A 27,536-nucleotide genomic window follows, 5' to 3' on the forward strand; every position below is an offset into this window, starting at 1 on the left:
CGATGGCGTGCCACCGTTGAGGATTATGCATAGGCAGAGAGCTATAGAGCTCTCACCCATGTCTTGTGCAGACGCAATGCTGTATTTCGCTATATGCGCTATTGGTGGTAAAGCCCTTCACCAACGACGGCTGCAGCATCAGGAGGCCTCGAATGATGATGATGGATCCGAAGCCTATGCTAAGGGAGTTCGCATAGCTCTACAGTCCGTCGACCAACCGTACACTCTGGACAATCTCACTGGTTTGACCTTTCTTGCTGAATACGCATACAGTAAATACGGTTTTTGGGACGACTTGGACATATTACAAGCATTTGCTGATCTTTATGTTTTATTTTCATTCTTTAGACGTTTCAGATTCTAGGATGTTCAACGTTTTTACTGATATAGCTATCAACATGCAGCTCGAACGAGAATCAGAACTCATACTATCTCAAGAACATGTCTCACCTGTGGAAAGCGAGAAGATGCGGCGCGTCTGGTAATAATCAAAAAAAAATTGGAACGTTCCACCAACCCCGTCACATACCCACCAAAAAATAATCGTTAGGTGGTGTACATACATTTCTCATGCACATGGGAGATTGTCAGAGCAAAAGTCTCCGTTATGGAGTCTGGAGCGAGCTTGTCAGATGCCGCTACCTGGAAGCTTAAAGACTCCTGGGTGCAGAGAGCTGTCAATGATTACGGTTGAGCTGTGGATTCTGTGGATTAGAGCTGGTCGGTTTTTGCATCTATATACAGTTGATGGTGAGCACTTCAATGCAGGCCGTTTTGATGCTGTGACTCCTGTGAACCAAACAGGCCTCTACTTTTAGACAAGCCGATATGGGAACTCCCGTCACAAACATGGATACCCTTCTTACAGGGCTTGGACTACTCTGAATACGAACTGGCTTTTCCAGCCATGAAGCAAGCGATTTTGAGCATGACGACGAGACTACCACCGCTGGATCTCAAGGCTCAACTTGGAGACTTTGAAGTAACACTGGTGTATGCCCATACGCTAGTGTACTATGCTTTGCTGCAGTGGTATCTCCCGATGACCATCAAAGCCTTTGCTCACCAAAGATTCGTTGACTCTTCTATTGAGGCCCGGTTTTGTGGCATACAGCTGCTGACGCTGTTGAAACTTGCAAGTCGTTTGGATCCCACCTTTTCGAAAATGTACAGGTGCCTCCTTACGGTGATCTATGGTAAATTCCCTGCCGACTTCCTGCCTTCCGGAAGAACTTTCAGCAATTAACTAGGATCGCGTTGACATAGATGCTGGTGTAGCAGTCACTCTTATGGCAACCATAGAGCCACGGCTGTTGGGTCTGGCAAAGCAGTATGTAACAATATTGGGTCAGGTGAAGGAACATAGAACCAGAATGGTAGACTCGATGTACCAGAAACTGCAGAGCCTTGTGGTGGGAGTTGGGACAACACTTTTGGCTGAGTAGGCAAAGATTAATAAGTAAATATAAAGAATAGAGTAATAGATAGTAGATAAATATATTAAGTAGACGATACCATTTGGCAACTAAACAGATTTTTAATTTGGTCTACCGTTTGGCAACTAGAGTGAACTCGTCTAAGGCCAATCGTGACATTGACAACATGAATCCAAGTCACAGCGGGAAATCGGCGGAGTCGTAGAATTAGCACCGTGGGTTGGGGTTGGCTTTATTTGACTGTCTAAATGACTACCAACCAACAGCCTGCGGTTTGAATGCGTCTCTCGTCAAGCTCGGATGCACGTGTTTGTACAAACGTCGTGGCTGGTCTGGATTCGACTTCTGTACGTATCGGCAGCCATTTAGTTTGCTTTCTGGTCAACGACAAAAGAGCAGCGGATGATGATTATGGAATTCCAAGACAGCTCCGTTTGAAGAATGACTGGGCCGATCGACTGAATCACTCCACAAACATTCACACAAGCAGAAATCCGTACCGTCGGGGCATATTTTGGAATATCTGAGGTTGGAGTAAACGGTTGCCTAGTCGTCTTGGCTCTTGCTGTAGCCCTGTTTTCAGAAACTGTAGGGGCGAAGGGGTATACCGAATATCAAGACGAACTAGTCCTCGTAATTCAACATTCTTGCCGATCTTCCCGTGACCACACCTTTCATGTTTGTTAATCCTTGATGTATGCTGATACAGCTCGTATACCAAGCTCAGAATATTGGAAGATGTTGGAGAATCTCAATTGAGGTGTTACATACCAAACATCAGCACTGCCTTAAGAAATGGAGACGAGTAGATGAGTAGATCAACTAACGTACTCTAACGTGATTCCTACCGTAAAAATGTCTCAGATGTTTGCATAGTTTGAAACACTTCAGACAACAGCTGTCGCGTAATTTTTGCTCACCACCACGGGTAGCACTGCATTCAACGCGCCGAGCGAGCATTACGATCCTATGTGCGTCTGAAACAAAAGTGTTGAGATCCCGTACTCGTTAGGTTGCGTCCAAACTAGAAACAGGCAAACACCCCATACTCCAGAGGTTTTTGCTCTCAAGCAGAATCTATTTCGTTTATACCCTCAGTGGCCCACCCGTCACAAACTACACGAACACTCATCCGAATACTTTACTGAAGAGTGCAAATGCTCTGCCACTTGCTTCAGCATAAATTCGCTTTATGCAGGCTTCCACTCGCTGGGCACTTGGAGGGTGTGCTTCGACCTCCATCATGAAGCAGTTTTGTCTCAAGAAACCAGAGCGAATGATATTATCATTGACCCATTGGCGGATGATGATGGATTAAACCTTATTTTCACATGATGCTTGGTATTTGACTACTTGACTCATGGGAGTCGACAGTTTCTTGGTTGCCAGTCTCGTCCCTCTGACCACTGCTAGACACCAAATCCATCCCGCATGCAATAAGCACCACCTGCTTGCCATCAACTCCAGCCCGTTCGAGTTTAGGTCTCCACTACAAGATATAGAAACTGTGAGGTGTATGCTGAGTTATGGGCAATACTTTTGCAAAACATACAAGAGACATTATGCGACCGAAAGCGGCACGACTGGATCCGTCGAAACACAAGACGATAGCGCCTGTGATTTGCAGACATCCCAAGTCCAGTGGATGGCAAGTTGGCACGTGTTGCCTAGCTGTGTCTTGTAAGCATACCGAGACCCGAATTCCTTCAATGTCGTATATCATTTCATTGTATGCAGTAAGTTCGTACGGATTGGGCTGTTGTTGCTGGTGGTAGAATGGAAGCCCCAATGAAAGTACCAAGTACCGCACAGGAGTTGTTTGAGCATTCCCTCACACTCTGCTATGGATTAAGCTGGTCCGATTCGACAACTGGGGTTGCTGCTTCAGTAGGTTTTAGAAAGGTCGAGAAGCTGGAGCCTGGTTGGCTATTGTAGAATTGTAAGCGGACATCAGTCCCGTCTTTGCCAAATCATCGACCTGGATTTGAGATTTGAGATCTCTAGGATCACAACAGTACACCCAAAACATATAAATCACATTTAACCATTATTTTTTGGCCGCCGTCGATTTTGTAAAGAAAAAAGGGCACTCATAACAAATAAAACAAACAATAATTCAAGCTGAAAATGCGACATGATCTTTGGGATGTTGGTCTGTTCTCGCTGACATTCTTGTTCAAACTCAGATACAATCTTGATCAATGACAGAGCAAACAATGACGATTGAAGCGGTAGCATGCCTTGAAGGTAAGCGCTAGAGTCCATACTTGTTGAAACCTTAGGAGCCCATTCTACAGCTTGCAACAAGAGCTTACCAACCTCCAACTTTTTCATCCACAACACATCGAACAGGACATACGGAAAAGTCGGTGTGGCATTGTGCCTGGCATCCTGTTGGATCTCCTCCCGTGATAGCAACATGCAGCACCGATCGGTCGATACGATTATGGAGGCCAGACCCAACATCAAACATTTGGAGAGAAGTTGCTTCAATAACAGATGCTCAGAAGCGGACTGTTCGAAGTGTCTGCTGGTCTCCAGACGGTAAATACTTGGCTTCTTCTAGCTTTGATGCTACTACTGCTATTTGGGAACGTGGTGCTGATGGAGGTATGTATCTGAAGGATTAAGTTTGGGACTTGCAACGCAAGCTGAATCAAGTTTTTATTAGAATTCGAGTGCCTTGCTACATTAGAAGGCCATGAAAATGAAGTTAAGAGTGTAGCCTGGGCATCGTCTGGAACGCTGCTGGCTACATGTAGTCGAGACAAGAGTGTTTGGATTTGGGAAGGTACATACACTTCCTTTGTCATTGTTTTTGCACAATCTGACACCAGGCAATCCTCAATAGTTGTGGGAGATTCCGATTTTGAATGTCTAAGTGTACTGCAAGAACATACGCAGGATGTCAAGATGATTTGCTGGCATCCAAATGAAGAGGTGACAAAAAGTCGCACTCTCGCATACTGGACTTGAGACTCATTTGACTCAATACACACTAGTTACTGGCATCTGCAGGATATGATGATAATATCAAAATATGGCGAGATGATGACGACGATTGGTATTGCTCAGATACATTAGAAGGTCATACATCAACAGTTTGGGGTATAGATTTTGATGGATCTGGTGATCGATTAGGTAACTTTTATTATCAGAGCGATCTCAAACTACTACGATACTGATACCTTTTGGAACTAGTCTCGGTCAGTGACGATCTTAGCTTGAAAATATGGAAGAGGTCAACCTCAGGAAGCACATTCTCAACATTTTTGAGCATGTCTGGTAAACGACGTGATTCCAAATGGAGCTGTATAGCAACATTTCCTGCACTACATAGCAGATCCATATATTCAGTGTCGTGGTCACCTCACCACGGTCGCATTGTTACGGCTGGAGGCGATAATGCCATCAAAGTATTGCAACTGACGGAATCTGTTGATGGGAGTGCACAAGTGCAAGTAGTAGCTAGTATAGAGAACGCACACGGAATTGCCGATGTGAACTGTGTGAGGTGGTGTCCTCAAGCTGAACATCAGGATTGGTTTTCGAGTACTGGGGATGATGGGTGCGCTCGTGTATGGAGTTTGAAAATATAGATTCTGTTGTAATTTTGCACGTACCTATTTCTAATATAAAACCACGTCTTGCATTCGAATGCGTATGGTCTGTGTTTCTGGATTTTTTTTGGGCACAAAATCTTCAATCTTTCAACACCATACACGGAAAACCAGTTCGCAGCCAAGAGAGGTTTAGACAGGAAGCTTCCAAACTATATATAGTCGCATCAGCAGTGTAATTATTAAAGGATCTCCGTAAGATAATGGCTTCAGATGAACCTCCACGGAAAAAGAAGCGAGTTTTCGCTGATGGCCCAAATGATGCAGGATCAGTCCAAGTATCAACTGTATCTGCACCATCGCCATTGATTGCTATATCTGGAAGTGTAGTCAACCCATATCTAGCCCATCTCCAACGCCCTGCACCAACATCAACACCATCAACCTCGGGTCTCATTCCAGGCCAAACTACAGCTGAGCAGGCTGTAGCTCTTGAAGATGGAGACATCAATCCTTATAATGCAAGGCCATTTACGAAAAAGTACAAGGACATCTTGAAGAAACGTCGTGATTTGCCAGTGAACAAACACAGAGACGAGTTCTTACGTTTGGTACATGAGAACCAAACTATAGTCTTAGTTGGTGAGACTGGATCTGGAAAGACGACTCAGTAAGTTCTACTCGCCAGTGTTAGGAAGCTTTGTTATTGTGAAAGAATCGCATGTGTCAAAATATAAGCTAATGACTTGTCTTTTTTGCTGTAGAATACCTCAGTTCTTGGTATACGACGAGCAACCTCAAAAGAAGGGCAAGATGATTGCCTGTACACAGCCTCGTCGAGTAGCTGCCATGTCTGTATGTAAACGTGTTGCTGATGAAATGGATGTCACAATGGGTGAAGAAGTCGGGTACTCGATTCGTTTCGAGGACTGCACATCTCCTAGAACAATCCTAAAATATATGACGGACGGTATGCTTCTACGAGAAGCCATGACGGATCCACTCTTGGAACGATACTCGGCAGTTATACTAGATGAAGCTCACGAAAGGACGCTAGCAACAGATATCTTGATGGGTCTCATCAAGGAAATAGCAGTCAAACGAAACGACCTTAAAGTAGTAGTAATGAGTGCTACATTAGATGCCGGTAAATTCCAAAAGTACTTTAATAACGCACCGCTGCTCTCCGTCCCTGGGCGTACCTTCCCTGTCGAAATATATTATACTCCTGAACCAGAACGGGACTACCTCGAAGCTGCTATACGGACAGTCTTGCAAATCCATACGTGTGAAGATCCTGGAGACGTCCTGCTCTTCTTGACTGGTGAAGAAGAAATTGAAGACGCTTGTCGTAAATTGAGTGCTGAAGTTCAACAACTCATAATTCAACAACCCGAGGCTATCGGAGAACTAAAAGTAGTACCACTCTACTCAAGTCTTGCACCAGCACAACAACAACGCATATTCGATGCTGCTCCACCAGCTAAAACACCAAACGGACCACCGGGTCGTAAATGTGTAGTATCAACCAATGTTGCCGAGACGTCCCTTACAATTGATGGTATAGTCTATGTCATAGATCCTGGCTTTGCAAAGCAAAAGGTATATAATCCACGTGTCAGAGTCGAATCTCTATTAGTGTCACCTATATCGAAAGCGTCTGCTCAACAACGAGCTGGTCGAGCTGGACGAACACGGCCTGGTAAATGCTTTAGGCTGTATACAGAAAAGGCCTTCCTCAAAGACTTGCAGGAACAGACATACCCAGAAATCTTAAGGTCGAATCTTGGAACTGTGGTCTTGCAACTCAAAAAGCTCGGCATAGATGATCTCGTCCACTTTGACTTTATGGATCCCCCAGCTCCAGAGACATTGATGAGAGCATTAGAACAACTCAACTATCTGGAGGCTTTGGACGATGATGGTAATATGACACTTGTAGGCAAGCAAATGGCTGAATTCCCACTAGATCCTCAATTTGCCAAAGCCCTCATCGCATCACCTAAATACCGATGCTCGAACGAAATATTATCAATAGTAGCCATGTTATCGGTACCTCAAATATTTTTACGCCCTCCCGAATCACGAAGAGCAGCCGATGAAGCAAAAGCTCAATTCATCCACGTTGATGGTGATCATTTGACACTTCTCAACGCATGGAACGCATATAAAGAAAACATTGGAGATCCTCAATATTGTTGGAATAACTTTTTGAACTCGAGGTCTCTCAAACAGGCTGATAATGTCCGAGAGCAGCTGAAACGAGTCATGGATCGTCAAAAGATTGCATTGATTTCTCCTGAAGGAGAAATAGATGATAAATACTATAGGACAGTTAGGATGGCTTTGAGTGCTGGCTTTTTTATGCAAGCAGCACACTTGGAAAATAACAAGACATACTTGACCAACAAGGATAACCAGATTGTTGCACTCCATCCGTCGTGTACTATGGATCATAAGCCAGAGTGGGTAATTTATAATGAATATGTCTTGACATCCAAAAACTATATACGAACCGTCACTGAAACCAAGGCTGAATGGCTTATTGATGCCTCGGCTTCGTATTATGAATTGAGTAATTATCCCAACTGTGAGGGAAAGAAGGTACTTGAACGTATAATGACGAAAGGAAAGGCTGGAAGTAGCATTGGTGGTGGTGGACGACAACAGCAATATGAACCACCACAGAAACAAAATGGAAGCAAGAATAAAGGCCAGCAACGTCGTTATTGAAGGATAAAAGATTATAGAGGAGGAGTTTTAGAAGAGATACGTGCAAATATATAAAGAATGTTTTTAACTTTATAATGGACCACCAAGGCGAACGTGTGGTAATGGTATTGGAAAAGCAACTGGGCGTGCTACCACAGGTCGAACGCGTTTTAATCCCTTAGATCTTAGAGTCTCATGTACAGCCTCTTGTTGCAACTTCTCGTTCTCTTCTCCTTGTTGCCTATTTATTTCGTCTTCGGGGTCCTCTCCATCACCGCCAGGGTATTCGACACTACGAGGAGTGGCTCCATCTACGTCGCTATCATGATCCAGTTCTGGAATTTCATCAATAGTATCATTTGCGTCCTGGTTTGCATGTGAGAATCCAAGTTTCTGACAAAATTCAAACACAATCGCGTACCCGCCCCAAAGTATTTCCACCAGGTATTGGTGAAGGAACAGATTTCTTTGTATATGAACGCTTGGAATCCCACTTCTTTGGTGAGACTTTGGCTCCCATTACTGCATTATTCGCATTTGCGTAGTTGAAGCAGTTTCGTATGGAGCGGGTTGATTTCACTACCCCTACTGAGAGGGCGGCCATTGCTAGGACAAAGTAGTTGATCGGTTTCATGACTATTTGTCGTGTGGTGTTGGAAATGTGTTCGAGGTGCGTTAAGTGCTGTGTTTTGTCGTTCAGATGTGTGTGATACGATAGGCCTCCAGTGCAAGATGACGGACGATTGGTACAATGAATTGTTGATGTAATGATGAAAGCAAATAGTAAGAGTGAAGCGGTTTCCATCAATGTTTCAAACCGTGTTTCGCAACCACTGTTTCACCATTGCGAGAAGGATAACTTACTTCAGACAACACAAGAGGTATATCAGCAAAATTACAAAAAGTATTTACAAGTATCAGTATATGTACATAAATGTACGTATAACCCCAAAGTTCCTTCACATTACGAGGGGGCTCCAAAATCATTGTTTCCAACAGATTCATGACGATGTGCAGCTCTCAACCATATTCCCAAACTCTACTATGGCTGGATCACCGACTTGTGCAAGGACCGGCCTCCAAACTTCCCACAATCGATCAGCCATTGGTTTTATGTAATTCGATTGTGGTGAAATTCTCACAAACATGGATAGGATTTGATGTAGAGCTTGTTTTGATGCGTCTGGTTGGTTTGTGTATACGGCTGCTAGTGTTATGCCGGCTTGTACTGCAGGCTGTGAATAAGAGGAAATCGTTAGAAGATAGTAGAGTGAACGAGAACCGAATGACATACCCAGACATTTCCAAACGAGATCTTGACTTTGGCCGGATTCATCGTCGACAGCAGTTCTATATGGTTTGCGATCATCATTGCAGCAGAAGTACAGGTGCTGAAATGAGGGTTGTGTTCCATTCCTTGGTTGTTTGAAGCCAACATGAAACTCAGCATTCTAAGAAAGAGACGAGTCATGAGAATGTGATCTTCACAATTGACAATCTCCACTACATACAGTCCTCGATGAAGCAACAGAATCGCTCCATGGTAATACGATTGAATCATGACTTTCACATATCGATCTTCGTCGTCACCCGAATAGATATCCTTAGCATCAGCCGGTATAGCTTGCATATACGTATCTAACTGATTTCGAAGTATCCTAACGACGTTCTCTCTAGCAACCATCTCCTCCCGCTGCATAGCTTCCGAATGCAGCACTGACATGCGTAATGGTGAACCCTCCCGGTGAGATCCAAACAATTCTTTTTCAAAATCCACAAATCCAAAGGACAGTTTACTATACTCTGATATCTTTTCCAGCACATACCCAAATCCAAGTATGTATGCGTAATAATCGTGCGACAGTTGTGGATCGCTAGTTAATGGGTATACTGTTCCCGGAGGATATATAGAATCCGGATCAGCAGACTCGAATATGACTTGTTTACATGGCGTTCGTGTTGTTATCGACTGACTGGCAACCGACGGAGCTCTATAATCAGACCATATGGCCAGCATACGATCGTGTATCATCACACTCCAAAACAATCTACGTATTTCCTCTCTCTCGACAAAGCTACGTGGGCGACAGTGACTTGTAGTCACATAACACGAAAAGTCCGTATCGTCCGTCTGTGAATTGACTGCCCTTGGCCATTCGTCTGGATCACGTTCAAGACTCAGCGTCTGACACATCCGTATTGCCACCATTGCAAGCATGCTGGCCGTGCTTGCGTTTCCCCTCCTAGCCGTGTATCGGGATATTAGGAGCACGGTTTGGAGCACATCGATGGTTGGTTCATCGTCGATTAACTTAGAAATCATGCCGCGTGCCCTATAACAGGTAATTATAAGTAACTAGGTAACTTGTATCCTTATGGGCGAGAGTATGTACCAGTTAATAAAGATATCTCCCAATTGATATATCGGCTCATTGTCCTTGTAATCTTGAAATCGAAGCTGTGGTACAAGTGCTGCGACTTTATCCATTGAGCAGACGGTGATAACGGTTAGCAGTGAGAAGTTGACATACATATCACTACATTATCTACCTTCTGGACTCCTGAGATACAGCGCTAACAGAGTTGATGAACGATTAGAGCGTTTGTTAGAGTCACTGCCACGTCTGTACTTTCTACATACCACCAAATCCAATAACTGCGTACAAGAGATATGGTTGTATCCTGCCTCGTTTCAGATTACTGAAAAAGTTCTTTGGTTGCAGAAACAGGTACGGCAGCGTCGAGTTTGTAAATGTAAAGAAGAAGAGACACAACTGCTGAATTGTGTAATTTGTGAGTGGCACAGTCAGAGGAGGCGTTCTATTCAAATTGTAAGGGTTAAAAATCCTTGAATGGCACATAAAGAACAAGTTTGTCTGCGTACCTTCGATTCAATTTACTGATTGTCCCTTGCGATAGTGGCAGTGAAGGCAGTGGTCTCGGAATGAGATTAGCAGTAGATAACTGCTTATAAAGCTCGTACTTTCTTCTGGCAAGCATCTCTACCTCTACGACTCGACGTTCCAATAACTGGATATACCTTGAAATCCGTCTTGAGTGTCAGTTTCTATGCCACATCCGACACGTTGTAATGAAAATCTCACATGGGTTTCTTGTGCGCCCCATTCTCTTCATCAGAGGAATCAGGCGAGAGTCTTGAATTCTGGTAGAGTGGAATTGTACTATCGTCAGTAATTGCTCGCGATCAATCGAAAACCGTAGGGCAGGTTTGTAATATGACACTCACTGAGGCACGACCAACATGTACGTTGCAATATCGGTGCCCAGAATTGTTTTGCCTTAAATAACTGCATTCTTGACATTGATCTGGAGGCGACGACGAACGTGAGATCATATCTCGCATCCAAACGATAGCGACACGACCGTTTGGATGGATTTTTTGCTAGCTTTGCAACTCGGAGTCATGGATGAAGTTGTCACAGAAATGAGTGGGTGGAGAGGGTAAAAGGCTTTGAACCGCAGTAAATTGCTGTAAATTGCTGGTGTCAGCGTGAATCACACAAACCGCTTGAAACAGGGTTAAAAGGACGTCTATTTGCTGCATTACTGATTTCTATACACCGTTTAACGACGAAATAACATCATCCAATAGATCTAAAGCCTCCATTTCTCCCCTTAATGCTGTCACGATGTTACTCTGTTTGTGGCTTGGGTGGTGCTTGGATATGTGACGTGTCGGATTTACTTTTACGTAATCCTCTGAATTAAGCTTGTTCTCCTCGAAATCACTCACACTCATCTCGGTCACGACGTCCAGCAGCCCTTTACTCATTGAGGTATCATCCTCAAACAGGTAGCTAGCATCAAATAGTCCTAAATTTGGCGGAGGCCGGATTGGTTGAGGTGCTACTATCGGATCCGAGCGACTCTGTGACTTATGCGGATGATGGCGTGATGATGGAGGCAATACTTGCGATGCTGGAGAGCAAATCGGGCAGGCTGCCATTGCGACTGGGCAGCAGATTGGACATATTATGGTAGAGCTCAAATCTGTGGGATGAAGTGTTCTTGCTGTTGGTGAGACTGGGCTCGGTAAGCTGGTTGTTTGGTGACGATGATCTTGCTGGTGGTGTATCGAGTCCGAGTGGGCGTTATTATTACTATGGTACTGTGCTTGTATTTTTGGTCGTGGGGGTATCGGTGGAGACTGTTGGTAGTATGCGTTTCGAGATGGAGAGGTGGTAGCGTCCTGTGTATATGGCATTCTATTCGGTGATGTGGCTTCATCCCTTTTACTTGGTTGTTCTTCCTTTTGATCCGTTTCATGCTGTGTATGACCGTGATGTTGCTCCTGTTTTGTTGCCCGTTGCCTTGATTTTGCGGATGGCTTGTCGGTATCCCATACTTGACGTAATCGGGTTCGTATTCCTTGCCCTGCTCTTTGCAGGCCTTCATCATACTGAGCAACATCCTCGTCGTGATGTCCTCGTGCGACTGTATCACTAGGCAGCACTGAATGCTTTCGTGATTCTGCTAACAGCTGTTCCACCATGCCGTGTACTCGTTCCGGGGATTCTCGTGAAGTTACTGGATTATCGGTTGGTTGTTTCGAAGGCGTCTGATATGCTGGAACGACAACTTGCTCTAGTTCAATCCTTGATGCTTCAGCCTTCCAATTAGACAGTGGCATTGACACTTCCTGATCGTCCTCTACATCATTTCGAGCTACAATATCTCTTAACAGCGAGTTGAGCGACTTGAAATCCGGTTTGAATGAAGAATCAGATTCTAACAGCTGTTCGGTGATTGACGATATCCAGTTCATGGAGCTAGTATCAGGACCTATCGATGTAGTATCATCCTTGGCATTGACACTGGCCGACTGATTCCTGTCTTTGGAGTGCTTTTCTGGTTGCGCGGCAGCTTGCTTGGCCTCGGCAGTGTGCGGTACTGTAGAGGTCTGTCGAGCTAATATTGGCATAGAAGAAGATACCTTTTTAGGTGGTAATCGTCTAGGTGACAGTCTATAGATAAGGAGTGGATCGTCATCGTCCACTATGACTGGACGACCTTGCGGTGATGGTGCTCTTGGAGGCCTCGCTCCATTCAACAGAATCCGCTGTGATCTAGGAGGACTTTGCTGTAGCATCGATACCTCAGACAAATCGCCAAATAGTCTGGCAGATGATGCATCCGAGTGAAGACTCTGCTCCTGTGCTTCAACCGGTTGCTGCCGCTGTATTATCGGTTCAGCTACCAGCACTGGGATATTTAAAGAAGCGGCTGATACAGCTGCAGACCGTGTCAGTCGAGAATCCATTACAAGTTGCGTCAATCTTGCAACTTCAGCCTAATATACATATAAAAATGTGAGAAAGGTTCCCAAAATCCCTAACGGTGATTGCTTGTGTACTTGAACGGCCTTCAGACGGTCCTCTGCAGAAACGGGACTTGGAGACGGGTTGGCGATATTTGCCAGAATCCTGCTCTCTGTCTCGTCAATCTCGACTTCGTATCTTTTGAGAAGGGCTTGAGCACGTTTCAGTTTTGCAGACAAGACTAAAGGTGTCAAACGTGAGATCAAGTTTGAGAGATAGTTTCAAACAGTTCTTTAGCGAAAGATCTGCTTCCAACACCCCTCACCTTCATTCTCGACCTGAACATCAAAGTCAATCTGCTGTAATTTCTTAAGTTCGCCCTCCACCCTTGTCTTTTGAGCACGTTCTGTAGCAGCGTCTTGTTGTAATTGCTGCCTCTCCGCCTCTATTACAGCCAATTGACGTACTAGTTCAGCTAATCTTGTTCGCTCCACAGTTAGGACATCGTTCGTATTCAATGTGCCAATCGAGAGTGATGAATTCAATGGTTTACGAAGGGATCTCTTAGAGCCAAACTTTGAAGATCTAGGAGGCTTCAGATCTGGTACGGACAATAATACAGCAGATGGTGCTTGCAGCGTTTGGTGAGATTCCCTCATAATTGAAAACGGTTGCGACAGGTTCCTAGGCAGATGAGTAGGCGTGTAGACCCAGCGAGGAGAGGACAGATCATTTCTTGAGCCTCTTGCTGACATTCTTGCCGGCGAACGTTCAGCTTTGCACCAGCAGGTCTAGGATTTATTGAAAACAGTGATCATGTAAACTAGAACGAAGAGGCGATGATATGGACGCGTCAAATTCACATTTTGCGGTCCATACTCCATACTACATAAATACACGTATGTGAATGATAACACAGAGCGACCGACATCAAAAACCTCAACGTTCACAATTGTGCAACTTGTCACGAGCTGAAGTTCTTGGAGGACGAGAGTTATCTCAAGTAAGGCAAGCCCGGTCAGAGCAGTTTCAAACTATTGTTTATAATTACAGAACTCTAAACGACTCTTCTGCTAATAACAGAATGGTCAAACCCACAGGAGGAATGTCGATCCTCGTAGGCTCAAAAACCACACCATTACTTGAATGTACTATTGGGGAATACTTTGATTGGGTCGCTGACAAGCACCCTGATTCCATTGCTTTTGTATCTAAACATCAGCAAGTCAAGTGGACATTTGCCAAATTCAAGACGGAAGTGAATGCTGTCGCTAGAGGGTTGTGGAGATTGGGCATAAGGAAGGGCGATCGTGTTGGAGCCTTTTTGGTACGTTTCTTTCGTTTGGAAGCTACATCTAGCACTGGATCAAGCTTTGAACAAACACATGGCCACACTTGTCTAACATATTCCAAGTAGCCTTCATTGGTTGAATACCTGCTACTACTGTACGCTGCTGGGAAGATAGGCTGTATATTGGTCACAGTCAACCCGGCGTATCGAGCAGGAGAACTTTTGGACGCCCTGAAGCTCGTTGGTGTGCGAGCTCTGATCTTTGTACCATCGCTACGAGGCTCAAACTATGTAGATATGCTCAAAAGCATCATCCCCGAACTGGCGTCTTCTGCACCTCATAATCTGTTTACTCAGGCTATACCCGAGCTTCGATCGTTAATAGTAATCGACAATGCTCCTTGGAGTGGTAGTCAGCCGTTTGACTTTGCAAGTAATCCCTGGGCTGTGAATTGGAAGGATGTTTCTGTGAACAATGCTAATGCTATAGAGGAAGCGCAATGGCGACAAGCGGCACGGTTTTTGCAATGTCGAGATATTGTCAATGTTCAGGTAAGACCGAGAATAGTAGTTCTAATATACCTTGTAGCATTACAGGTCTCTTACTAAACTCATTTCTTTCGTACCAGTTTACATCTGGAACCACAGGTCGACCAAAAGGCGTTGGACTCTCGCACCGCAATCTACTGAATAATGGGCGCCTGATTGGTGACAAAATGAAGCTCACAACTCGAGACTCCATCGTCCTTCCAGTGCCTTTATACCATTGCTTTGGCCTCGTGTTAGGAAATCTCGCGGCCATGACACACGGAGCAGGCATCATCCTCCCTTCCGAATCATTCGACGCACTCTCCGTCCTAAAAGCCATACAATCCGAAAAAGCAACTGGATGCCACGGCGTGCCAACAATGTTTATCGACTGTCTCAACCACCAGCAGTTCTCTCAATTCAACCTCTCATCGCTCCGAACGGGTATTATGGCAGGCACGTCTTGTCCAATCGAGACAATGAAGGAGTGTATGAGTAAGATGCATCTACGTGAGATTGTCATTTGTTATGGAATGACCGAGACGTCGCCTGTGTCGTTGGGGACTGCAACTGATGATCCATTGGTTAAGAGGATTGAAACTGTGGGCCGAATATATGATCATACGGAAATTAAACTGATTAATCCTGAAACGAATGAGATTGTGCCTGTTGGTCAGGACGGTGAGGTTTGCACACGCGGTTATCTCATCATGGAAGGTGGATATTTTGGAAATGAAGCTGCTACCAGAGATGCCATTGATGCCGATGGGTGGTAAGATCAATCAATCGATCGTACCGTGAGGCGTTGTTAACCGTATTCTTGACATGAGAACCTCCTTCATAGGATGCATACTGGTGATGTTGGCGTAATGGATTCCGAAGGTTATGTGAAAATCAGTGGCAGAATAAAGGTTATGATCATTCTGCTTTCTCATTCGAGCACGCACACTGGTTATGATGCTTCCTTACTGAACTTGACTTTCCATTTCACACACAGGACTTGATCCTACGAGGAGGAGAAAACGTAAGAGTCTATTGCTTTGGTGGCGTACGATTTAGCCTCAAAGCTTACAAATATCGTCTCTCAGATATCCCCTCTGGATGTTGAGAACTGCATCTTGGGAATGCATCAAGTCCTCAACTGCTCTGTGGTAGCAGTGCCAGATCCAAGATTCGGAGAAGCAGTTTGTGCAGTGAGTACAACATAAGCTGTGTTAATTTGTTGTAGTTGCCATGCGCAAAAAAGTCCCGTCGATAGTGTACACTTGTAGTGTACATTTGCCCTATTGTTTTGAGAATGATGGACTTTCCAGAAAAATCTCTGACGAAAACGAACCAAACAATAGGTGGTCATACTCAAGGAAAATGCCAAACTCACAGCAGATGACATACGAGCTTACTGCCGCCAGCATATCTCACCACACAAGATACCTGCATACATCTTGTTTGAGCAGACCTTACCTGTTACTGTAACGGGTAAGATTCAAAAGAACGTGTTGAGGGTTGATGCTGCCCAAAAGCTTGGGTTGGTGAAAGCTGAGAGCAAGCTTTAATAGACACCTATCTCGTGGTATTGCAAATCTTTCTTTTTGTGCGAAGGACTAGATAATAATAATACACGTTCTAGTAATACCGTTCGCTACGAGTCGACGATCAAGCGTCTTAAAAGTTAGGAACTGCGATTAAACGTTGCAGGTTGCATTTCAATCAACGTATTAGTATTTAAAATTACAATAAAGCTACACAGAAATTGCATGACGAGGAAAGCAAAGCAATTTCCGAAACCAGAGCAACTAAAACACTCGATAACCTAACAGTAAAGAAGCATATTAGTCACATTCTTCAACCACGTCAAAATCCAAGACATTTCACCTAACGGAAACCCTCTCGATATAGGCCACCCATCACGACCTTGACGATTGACTAATGGCTGATAGATCCTAGTAATGCCTAACAATAGTTGTTTGTGGTGTCAATGGCAAGCTCTGTCGACCCCCCCCCCCCCCCCCTTTTCCAAAAAAAAGTCAAGAGACGTTGCGGTTTTACCTCTCTGACCCAACAAGAGCAGCTCTCCTTTGTAATGCCTAGAATACGAATACTATCAGTATGCAGCGAGTAAGCAAGAATCATACAGAAACTAACCTTTGAAGACCCCAGATACTCTCAAACGACTGTGTTCCAACATCGAGTCGACCGACTTTATTGGCAGAGTAGAGTATCTGTCCAGATTCCAAGTCCAAGACTATTTGAGAGATGTGTCAATACTCAGTTCGTTATATCAAACGTCGGCTTTGTTACCTTCAAAGAGACCGTTGCGCCGTATTGAATAAATCAAGGGATGTATGGCATAGAAAGTACAAATCTGAGAATCCTGAGTTTCGAGATGTATACGTTTAAGCACCGGAAACAGTTCAGATCCATCAGCATCATCATTCAAAACTGAGAATCGCTCAATCCCAGATTTCAATGCTCCACTCAAATCCCATACTACGACTTCATTACTTCCATCGTGAGCACCACTCGATAAGGAGACGATGCTCAGCGATATGGGTGGAATCCATTCTCCAGTCTTTGTCCGATCTCGGGAGGAATCTAGGACTGCTATACCCCATACTGGCGTACTGTGCATTTGCAGTTTGATAATTGCGGCGCGGGTCCATTCCCAGGTACTCGTTTCAGCACTCCAGCTTGGAGGATCGAATCTCCATACAGCTATAGACGAATCTCCATGACATGTTATGATAAGGTCGGGGGAGTATGGGTGTGCTTCCATAATACATGTCAGCTCAGAGCCAATCTCGATTGTAGCTAGAGCTTTTGTACAAGTTGGCGAGACGAGAATGGCAAGTCCGTCACCATTTACTCTCCACCCTACTAATATTACCCAATTAGAGAAATGTCCGGGCGAATCGAGACCAGTAATGAGCTCCCATCCTTCAGCTTTACTCAATGGATACGGGAGGACTCTTTGACCACAGAATTGCTCTAAAGGTTGTTCAACAATTGAGTGAGTGACTGCGAAAACACTTATCATCCATCTCTAAGATACATTTTCCGTCGGGCAAAAAAAATTGCGACAACAATGAAGATGACAATTCTGCTACTGTGTATTCACTACCACAAGCTTCCAGATATAGTGCACTACTGCTCACTTCAATCCTCACCTTCATGCAAGTCAGTACTCCCTATTGGTTGTCCATTAACAATCGAATACCATTCAATCCTCTGAAAGCTAGAAAGCAAAGGCCAAACAACCATCAGTCGATCTTTACGAGTATCAAAGTGTTTCAGTTTCGGCTCATCCATCAACCACGGTATTGTCACTATATTCTTAACCTGGAAGGACGGCAAGCTAAAAAACATACAATCCATGCTAAACCCCTCGGCTGCATCGCCATGCAAGATGGTTGCGCAGAGGACATCACTTGGTGCTGATGATGTCTCGAAATGGTAGTCTGGGAGGATGCATGATACCATATATAGCTCGTCGCCTAGACCTCTCATCTGATTTAGTTTTGCAATCAGATTAGAGTCAGAAATTGTCTGATCCCAACTATTATTCGGTCGATGGATTTCTACGTCTCCGATTCGATCTAGAATGCGTTCATATTGCGCTATTCAAAGGAAAACAAAAAGGTTAGCAGAGCCTGAATTCCTGTCAGACCAGAGCTTTTCACTCACGTATATCAAGAGCCTCTCGAACATTGGGAGTATTAAACATTCGATTACTAGGCATCGCACTTCCAAGGATGTCCCATGACTTGTATAATCTAAAAGTATGTATATACTCCTCCTTCCAGTTGTGTGGAGGTTGACTGGGACGACGATACGGGATGCTCCTACCGATTTTCGTCCAGCGACTTTGAAATGCAGTATAATATATGGTATTCGAGTTGCCGATCTGCGCGAAGTACTTGTTTACTAGCGACAGCGACAATAGAGGCTGCAATGTCTCTCCTCTAGCGACGGTTTTAAAGATTTCAATCCACAAGTCCTCGTTCAGGCCACACGGTAGTGCCATATGGTGTTTGCTTTTGTTTTAGTCTTGTTTGATGACTGTGTTCAAGAATGAGATGAATCGAGGTGCCACTAGATAGTGCACAACAGCGATATAAAGTAGTCCAAGGACGATAATACGGATCAATGAGGCTGGGATGTCGAATATGAGATCTTCCACCACTAGAATCCCATTGAATGTGTTAAAAGGTTGATATGGAGACAACCCTCATGACTGAAAACCCGTCAGGAATGGAAGAGGCTGCGAAGCGTATATGCTGTCAACAAAACAAACCATGAAAACTCACCAAGAGTATACGGAATAAACGAGTATGGTTGAATCGACGTGACGTGTCTTGGATTTGGGACACCCGTATAACTCAATGAGATTACCACGAATCGTTCCTATAGCCATTCAGAAGCTGTTTCAATCACAAAGCGAACCTAATTCCATTGGTAAACTGATCGCAAAATCATACCCCCTTATGAGTTTGAGCGACCTCGATGGATATACTGGCAGGAGCCTAACACAGGGACTGACACGTCAACCACGAAATATTCCCTGCTGAATAAAAGTGAAGGCAACATACAGTTCCAGGAATAGATACTCGCAAGTGCAGCTTCTTCTTGTCTTGTAATCGAGATGTGTTACAGAGTCGATAGAAATGTGCAGATTTCAGACTGTATGGTAAGATGTACCTCGTCTGAAGAGGTGCGCATACAAGTGGAAGGTCTCCAATACTATACAATGTTGACGAAATTGAAATCAGTTGACTTGCAGACACACTTTTGAACTTACAAGAACTTACATATTTATCCCGATTGTGTAATTGAGCAAGAGCGATGGTCGTGTATCAGAGTCTAGAACGAATTGTTCGTTGTCTGCAATGCAAGATCGACCTAATAGCAGCAAGAGCACCGCGTACAGAATCCAATTCATATAGGACGCTGGTGTTTGGAAGGACAGAAGGAGGGATAGCAGTGTTGCAAACAAGTTGCAAGACCCAATGGTTTGGCCTGCCGCTACTCAAGATTTGCTCTGGTCTGGTTGATGACGCGTCAGGTGGCTCACGCCTCTCGTTAGTCGCGTTCTAACCTCCTAAACTGAGTCGACATTAGGTCGGCCTTCCCTTGAATACCTTGCCAATGAGATTCTCGTGTTGGAACTAAAATATATTACATGGTTTCTGCATTTCTACTATACTGACTGCTGCTCGTCACAGCAGTAGATCCCCCACCTATCTACTTTTCCTTGGACTCGATGTCGTCCTTAGCCACTCTCTCCGCTGTAGTCTTGGAAGTTGTTTCCAATGCACGATTCACAATGCTGTCCATTGACTTTCGCGCCTTTTCTTCTAATCGGGCCTTTCGAGCAGCATCCTGTATACTATTATGAGTAGCCTCTATCCTTGAATGTCGATTTCTCGTTTCATCTTCTCGTTGACGCGCAGCAGCATCACCACCTTTAGCTTCATACTGTTGCTTCCATTCTCTGACCAGCGGAGGACCTATAGCAGGAGATGCTGGCTCAAATGTTCTATCAATATATGTTTTACTAGCAACACGACCTTCCATAATCAGACCCAATGCTCGTTCCCGTTGCTCGGATGGCGTGTTGCTACTGTGCCGAGATAGTGCGGCGTCAATGCTATCGTCTGGTTGGAAGTCGACTTTGATTTCGGTAGTGCCGCGAACCACATCCATGGCGGCTGCAATTTTAGCATCTAGATTGGCATAGGTGACGAAATCTGAGGCTGTATGGTATAGATATAGGATGTCTGATAGCCTGTTCTCGGTTTCGTCTGATACCTTGTTCAAGTAGGTAGTCAATCGTCGTTGACGACGTGTTCTTAAAGCATCATGCCATGCTTGTCGTTTGGCAGCTAGTATCGGATCCTCCTGTCGTCTAGTTCCATCTATGCTATTGGATGGACTGTCACTACTACCACTAACAACATCGAATTCATCATTCGAAAACGACGAGGAAGAAGATGATGGTGATGAGTGTACAAAGGACGAGAAGTCACTTTGCTGGTCAGCGATGTACTTTCGCATCGAGTCTTCTAGTTTCTTCTTTTTTGCGAATTCAGCTTCTTTGGCTTGATGAGCTTTGAATAGTGCAGCTTTGTCGTCTTCTTTAATGTCCTGCAGCCACTGTCTCCTCAGAGCTCTCATTGACTCTCTGTACTGGCCCCTTGGACTTATTTTATGGAGGGATATCGTGTCTACATTAGGGATGGATGAAGGAGTTATAGCTGTCTGCGACGATATTTTTGCAGGTGGTTTTGCGACGGTTGCATGAGGAAGATGGTCTAAAGTTATGGTCCGTGGCGGTATCCTAGACAGTATCTTGACTGGCTTACTAGTGCTTGCCATCTCTACGTTGATGGCTTCCTATATATACTATTGAGCTTATGTGTGAACGTTTGCTTCGAAAAAAAGAACGAGTTTCAACAATTACACACGTCACCGCCATAGATGAACCGCGTTCCGGACGTGCCTCGTACGTATATTTATACAAGAATTACGTCTTGCTAGTCCCGATTGTTGGAGTTGGAGTGGTCATTGACCTCATCGACAAATCTCAACATCTAACTTCCTCTATTCATCGCTTCTGTCGTTCAAAGCTATAACGCTGTCTATAGAGGTCGTATTTGCAGTCGTATTCATACTGTATTCCATACGCTCATTTGAATCATGATCACGAGCGAGGCTAACGCAAAAAGGGTCAAAGTTCACATCACCTCAAACCACAATCATCAATATTCTTCGGATCAGGATTTATTGCCTGTTATTGACTGGTCCTATTTTCCATAACATGAATTGCAAAGCACTACACAAAGATTGGAAACAAGTCAACGTTCAAAAGCCATCCTTTCCACCATAACCACCACCATAGCCTTGTGCCTTCTTAGGTTCCTTCGTTAGCTTATGTTCCTTGTGGTGTTCCTTGATGTAGACTGGTACCTTCTCGTAAACTAGATAGAGAGTTGGCAGAGACGTGAGATCTAGCAACTACCATAACTTGGCCTGATTCTGACAAATGAATTATACACTACAACCCTTACTTGTGACGGGCACCTTGACTGGCACCCTTACTTCAACTGGCACTTCAACAGCCTTGGTTACGACAGCCTTTACAGTCTCGGTTTTGGTCTTGTATTCAGAAATCTTTTCTGTCTTGGTGATGTACTGAGGGACCATTTGGGTTGTGGTCTCTGTCTTGGTCATATATTGTGGGACCTTTTGAGTCGTAGTGACGTACTGAGGGATCTTTTCAGTTGTGGTTATGTATTGAGGGACCCTGACATATTGAGTTCTAATTGCAAAGTGAAAGCAAACGATTTAGAACCACAAAACCGGAGCATGCTCTTGAAAGAAGCAAAAGAGTCAACTGTTGTGCCCTTACTGAGTGACTAGATACTTGACAGTAGTAGTGACTACATCTGTACTGGTGATAGGAACCTTTACCGTGTGTGAGACCTTTTCAGTTTTTGTAATGTATTGTGGGACCTTTTCAGTTTTGGTAACGATCTCCTTGACGCATTGAGTTCTAATTGGGAATTGGAACGGGTAAAGGGACTAGTTAGAACTCACAAAATGATGCCACAAAATGATTATGCTATCGAAAACAACCAATCAAAGAGAACGACAATTGCGAACCCTTACTGAGTTACTGGGTACTTGACTGTAGTAGTGACCACGTCCGTAGTGGTAATAGGAACCTTTTGAGTAACTGTTGTTGTTGTTTCAGTAGCTTTCTCGGTTTTAGTGTCGTATTTGGTGATTGGTTTGGCAGTTTCGTAGACAGTTGAAACTGATGTTTTGGTTGGGATGCTCTTGTAGCTTGTTGTTGATTTGGGTTCTGTAACCACCTTCTTGTCCTCGGCAGAGACTTGAAGAGAGAATATCATAGCCAATAACAAGACGGATGTCTGCAGAAACGAAAACGGGATGTCATTGGTGTTGTTAATTCATATAGAGAGCCCGTTCCAGTGACGGTACTATACCAAGATCTTCGATTCCATTTGCCTCTAGCTTCAAGGAGAGAAAGTGAATCTTCTTGAAAAGCTTGATATGTATATTTGAACTCAGAGAAGCTTTCTGAATGTCTTAGAAGTTGAAGAGCAACTGCAAGCTTGTTTTTATACGTTCTTGGGGGTCATCGGTGGGAACAGCCAACAAGCTCCCACAATTTGACATGTGCTTGACATGTGCTGCTATGAGTCAGTACACCTCTTATATAACTGCGAAATCGCCCTTCAAGAAGTAGGGAGCTGACGTATCTCGTAAAACAACTGTTACTTTGTCTTAACATCCGATGAATACATCCTTTCTCGTCTAAATGATCCAGATTTTTATTGAGGTATCTTGCTCTTGGCCAACAACAGCACTGTTGGCCAATACACATCAACAATCTGGTCCATTGCATTTGGACCCAACTCGGTCAGAATCTTTTGTTTGATGCATTCGAGTTCGTCTGGTTGGTCTTTGTGAAGCTCTCGATAAGTCTTGTAGCCAGACCAAGTCCTACAGTATTCCAGAAGGGCACTGACAGTCATTGTTTTGGTCACTGGACTTGGAATGGTTTCGGTTCCCAACATGATTCTTTGTGCGAGAAACGGTTAAACTGATGATGGCGCTTCTTACGCAATGCAGACATTCACCTGTCAGAAAATTGAAAGTATGGTTCCAGTGGTAATCGAGCATACCAATCATCGAGAAGGTGCCGTCGCTTATCAAAATATTCGTCCTAAACCACACAAATGGAACAGTTAACAGTGGTTCAAACTTACATTTCGCAATTCACAACAATTCTCACCAGAAAAATCTCATTGAAATCATTAACGAGTCTCGTAATCTTTTCTTGATCCTTCACCACCAGCATAAAATACCCAAATACAGCCAACGTCCCATTCGGTTTTAGTATCCGTAACGCTTCGCGTATGAATAGCTGCCAATCAAACCAATGAGCTGCTTCGGCTACAGTTATAACATCCACAGAATTGCTAGGAGCAGGAATATTGGAATCTCGTCCCTCGGCATATTTGATTTTGGGGTGTGGAATCGCGGCTAACCGTGGAAATGGTGTTAGGGTCAATGACAGCAGGGAAAAACTTGAAATTTGCAAATCCAGATACCTTTCAACATGGATGCTGAGAGGTCAAATGCAAGAATCTGGTTGAACTTGGAAGTGAGATCTAAAGCAGCTTGGCCAGTACCGGTTGCCATATCCACTGCTATGTCAAAGAGAGCCGACGAATCTTGAAGCAGTTTGAGATTAAAGTCAGTGTGGAGCGTTAAGATGTTGACTTAAATCACGAGTTTTGATACCAACCGTTTTTTGAATGGAATGTGTAGATCCGTTCATAGAGTGATTGCCCATAAGTAGGCCTGGATTACCGAATGTTAAATATGTTAAATGAAGATGTCGGTGCGCCAAAGATATAAACAACAATGATGTCCTCAAACCTGAAATCACGATATCTAGCAGAATTGAAATCAGCGTCAATGAAGCTCAATGACGACATCCTGCAGATTTGAATAGCAGAAATGTGCCTGTTTAAGTGCTAGTTGACGTGCTCTGATAGTCAGCACTGAAATTAGGATGAGCCTTGTTCTGCCGTGATGAAGGAAATTTCAAAGAATGTGCGTGCGTGACGACAAGGTGACGTCAAAGTCTCATGCCAGAAGGCGCATTAATCCCGGTGGATTCGGAATCAACTACGCGCCGCGGCAACTTTTCTCGCTTCCTTATAGGACTATACTAACTGTACGTGTTTTTGAACCATGTTTCGACGCCTGTCGCCACTACCACACACACAAAAGCAGCAGTGTCTATTGACGGTCACTACAAGGTAAAGATACCGGAGGTACAAACCAACTGACGTCTGAAGTGCAAGGATATTTCGATCATGGTTTATGTGGCTCATCTAAAAAGAAGGGCAATGATATTTCGACGATGGTTTATGTAACTCATATCAATAAAGAACTTCTTGAAACGTATTATTGAACAGTCATTTATGACTACTTGCCAACCTTTGCATGCTTTCCAAGCAACAAGATTGTTGGCCAATATATATCCAACAATGTATCTTTTGTTGAGGTATCTCCAAGAGCCTTCATCACCTTAGCTTGTAGATCAATCAAAGGATCGTGATCTGGATGCTGCTCTCTGTAATTCTTCCAAGCGGACCATGTTCTCATATAAGCGAAGAAGGTCTCAACTGTCACCGTCTTTGAGATTGGCGAAGGCATGGATTCAGTTGGCAACACAATTCTATAAGTGTAGATATCAGTCACTATTGACAAATCTTGGACGTATCTAGCTACAGCAACAAGACCCGATATAGCATTTGCAGTCAACCTCATGTCAAAGGTTTTAAGGTTGTGTGTTAAAAAGATTCTTACCGCTCTGTAACAGCAAAGTAAGGTTCGAGTTTCAAGTCAGCATAATGAGCATCCAAAATGAATCTACGAGTGTCCCAGTACTTTTTCTAGTAAGTGAAGAAGAAGTTGTCAATTTCGAGACGACGATTTACGATTCGACTTTTGTCTCTTACCATCACATTGTCATTGTAGTCGTTCACCATATCTGTCAGCACCTTGTTCTTGTCGACGACAAGCAACGAATATCCCCAGACAGCAACAGTCCCATTAGGCTTTAAAACTCGCGATGCTTCTTTACAAAATCCATCCCAGTCAAACCAATGGGCAGCTTGTGCCACGGTCAGCACATCAGCTGAATGGTCTGCGACAGGTATGGTTGTATCGGAACCTTCAGCATACGTTATCTTTGGATTTGCGACAGCAGCTAACAATGACATAGCCGTTTCAGTTCACATTGCTCCACTGAAAACAATCAGCTCCCTCACATTTTAACATTGTTGCAGAGTTGTCAAAAGCGTAGACGTGCTTGAATTTGGGAGCGAGATCCAACGCAGCTTGACCCGTTCCAGTAGCTAAATCCACACATGTGTCAAAACGAGCTTCAGGCTCATGGCGCGTGTGGAAGTCATAAATCAGCTTATAGAGGCTCTGATCGTACGTGGGCCTACGTATTGGAAGTTGTGATATGCTCTTTGGTAGCGAAGAACTTCAATGTTTCAAACTCAGCGAAAGGGTTGATGCAGCACACCATGCCAAGTTACCTGTAGTCCCGATAGGCTGATGAGTTAAAGTCCTTGTCTCCGAATTTTGTAGCCATTGTAGCCAGTGACCTTTTGGCTGTTGCTGGCAGCAAAGACTTCTTGACTGGATTCAACAACTGGAGGAATTTGGACGCAACTACGACGCCCATACAGTTCAACGACGTATTCTGATATCTTAAATTGCTTGCAAGTCACAGTGTTTTGAAGAAGATCAGAGTCTGGTTATAATGAGCCGTCATCAAGAGGATTGAATGTTGGTCATCGCGTTTTCAAAAGTCGTGGATAAAAATCCAATCCATGGAACCGTGACTTGTGTGTCGAGATCAATCAAATAATCAAAGATAAATTTATATTAACAATAAAACAGTATACAAAACGATTCAAATGTGGTCATTCATACAGGTCATTGCTCTATAAAGGACAGCTACATCAACAGATTATTGATCGTGCCGGACGTTCCTGACATTGCCACACCAAGTATTTGCGTTGCAATCCTTTCCAATATTTGACGTCGTTGAGGGCTGGACAATTTTGTGAATGCATCATAGACCGATACACCTTTTGCGTCTCGCACTTTGCCTACAAGACTCTGGATGTTTGAGATTCGTGCATCACTGATACTACAAATGTTTGAGTCGTGTACCTAGTGCTCCACCAGCAGCAAAGCCAGCCACAGCGCCAACCATGTTTGCTGTGATGAACCCCAATATTGCTCCTTTTGGTTTTAGATGGTGAATTAGTCAAGTAAGTGTAAGGAGGTCAGTAAACTAGTGGCAATAAACACCAAGAGAATACAACTTTATCTCCGAAACGCTAGTTCGGAAACACTAGTAGTTTACCAGAAACAGCGCCAAGTGTGCCGTAAATATGTGAAGGATGTTCGACTTCTGGTCGTAGTAGCTCCGCGAATACGTCAGCAAAGGTTCCGTTTGCATCGACTTGCAATGGTTGAATTTGTTGTTGATCGTTTGCTCTTGCTGAATCGTAGACTCTCCTTCTCGCAGCATCACTGAGTTGAACGCAGCGATTAGCTTGTGACAGTTTGAAGTGATTGCGATCAAGCCAATACCTCAAGACGTAATAAGCATCGGCTACAAGCCTGAATCTCTCAGTTGCATTCTGATCATCAATGTTCCTGTGAATAAAGGGGTTAGGACATCATCTAGATCGTGAGAGGTAAACCTTGCCAATTAGTAGACAACAGGTCATCATTCAACTACCTTTCAGGATGCCACCTAGAAAGATGAAATCAACCAATGAGCACATCAACCTCGAGAAAACGAGGAAATCAAGCTCTCTACATGGTTGCTCCATCTGGTGAACAAACGATCGTCCTATGTGAAAAACATACCTGATTGCTTCTCGTATATACGCGCCTCGAACCTCATCGGAAGTTGCTTCGGGCAGCAGACCCAATACATGATAGTAGTCGGGAGCTTCGTCAACATGGGCCACCATTGCCATTTGATTGCACAAAAGCGGATGCACTGTTGGGCGATGCAAGCGTTTGTGGTATAATCTACAAGAAAACAGCGGTCAGAATGCGATTTATAGGGGAAAGAACGTCAGGGAGTAGTCGCGCT

The 27,536-nt window shown here is 44.1% G+C and overlaps 6 protein-coding genes across 6 annotated transcripts; 3 read left to right on the plus strand and 3 right to left on the minus strand.

Annotated features, from left to right (window-relative positions):
• Positions 1-3,652: 3,652 nt before the first annotated feature.
• On the plus strand, positions 3,653-5,035 carry SmJEL517_g00247 (uncharacterized protein; the record flags this gene model as incomplete). Its single annotated transcript, XM_031166177.1, has 6 exons — positions 3,653-3,683; positions 3,789-4,046; positions 4,108-4,227; positions 4,288-4,376; positions 4,439-4,577; positions 4,638-5,035. 6 exons carry the CDS (start codon positions 3,653-3,655, stop codon positions 5,033-5,035), a joined length of 1,035 nt encoding a protein of 344 aa, XP_031027899.1.
• Positions 5,036-5,259: 224 nt separating this feature from the next.
• On the plus strand, positions 5,260-7,729 carry SmJEL517_g00248 (uncharacterized protein; the record flags this gene model as incomplete). The annotated part of the gene is made up of 2 exons (XM_031166178.1): positions 5,260-5,666; positions 5,761-7,729. The coding sequence occupies 2 exons, from the start codon at positions 5,260-5,262 to the stop codon at positions 7,727-7,729; spliced, it is 2,376 nt and encodes a 791-aa protein (XP_031027892.1).
• Positions 7,730-14,071: 6,342 nt separating this feature from the next.
• Positions 14,072-16,359, plus strand: SmJEL517_g00249 (uncharacterized protein; the record flags this gene model as incomplete). Its single annotated transcript, XM_031166179.1, has 7 exons — positions 14,072-14,314; positions 14,405-14,830; positions 14,908-15,578; positions 15,651-15,717; positions 15,804-15,830; positions 15,895-15,999; positions 16,153-16,359. The coding sequence occupies 7 exons, from the start codon at positions 14,072-14,074 to the stop codon at positions 16,357-16,359; spliced, it is 1,746 nt and encodes a 581-aa protein (XP_031027891.1).
• Positions 16,360-20,044: 3,685 nt separating this feature from the next.
• SmJEL517_g00250 (uncharacterized protein) lies at positions 20,045-21,178 on the minus strand (the record flags this gene model as incomplete). The annotated part of the gene is made up of 1 exon (XM_031166180.1): positions 20,045-21,178. The coding sequence occupies one exon, from the start codon at positions 21,176-21,178 to the stop codon at positions 20,045-20,047; it is 1,134 nt and encodes a 377-aa protein (XP_031027687.1).
• A 1,982-nt stretch (positions 21,179-23,160) lies between these two features.
• SmJEL517_g00251 (uncharacterized protein) lies at positions 23,161-26,009 on the minus strand (the record flags this gene model as incomplete). Its single annotated transcript, XM_031166181.1, has 10 exons — positions 23,161-23,410; positions 23,470-23,555; positions 23,625-23,875; positions 23,944-24,066; positions 24,684-24,735; positions 24,842-25,082; positions 25,214-25,299; positions 25,366-25,616; positions 25,678-25,856; positions 25,954-26,009. 10 exons carry the CDS (start codon positions 26,007-26,009, stop codon positions 23,161-23,163), a joined length of 1,575 nt encoding a protein of 524 aa, XP_031027688.1.
• Positions 26,010-26,377: 368 nt separating this feature from the next.
• Positions 26,378-27,417, minus strand: SmJEL517_g00252 (uncharacterized protein; the record flags this gene model as incomplete). Its single annotated transcript, XM_031166182.1, has 6 exons — positions 26,378-26,532; positions 26,597-26,668; positions 26,793-26,962; positions 27,023-27,088; positions 27,174-27,188; positions 27,305-27,417. The coding sequence occupies 6 exons, from the start codon at positions 27,415-27,417 to the stop codon at positions 26,378-26,380; spliced, it is 591 nt and encodes a 196-aa protein (XP_031027685.1).
• Between the last annotated feature and the right edge of the window lie 119 nt (positions 27,418-27,536).

The sequence above is a fragment of the Synchytrium microbalum genome, assembly GCF_006535985.1.
Source record: "Synchytrium microbalum strain JEL517 chromosome Unknown SmJEL517_scf0001, whole genome shotgun sequence".
Taxonomy (NCBI): Eukaryota; Fungi; Chytridiomycota; class Chytridiomycetes; order Synchytriales; family Synchytriaceae; genus Synchytrium; species Synchytrium microbalum.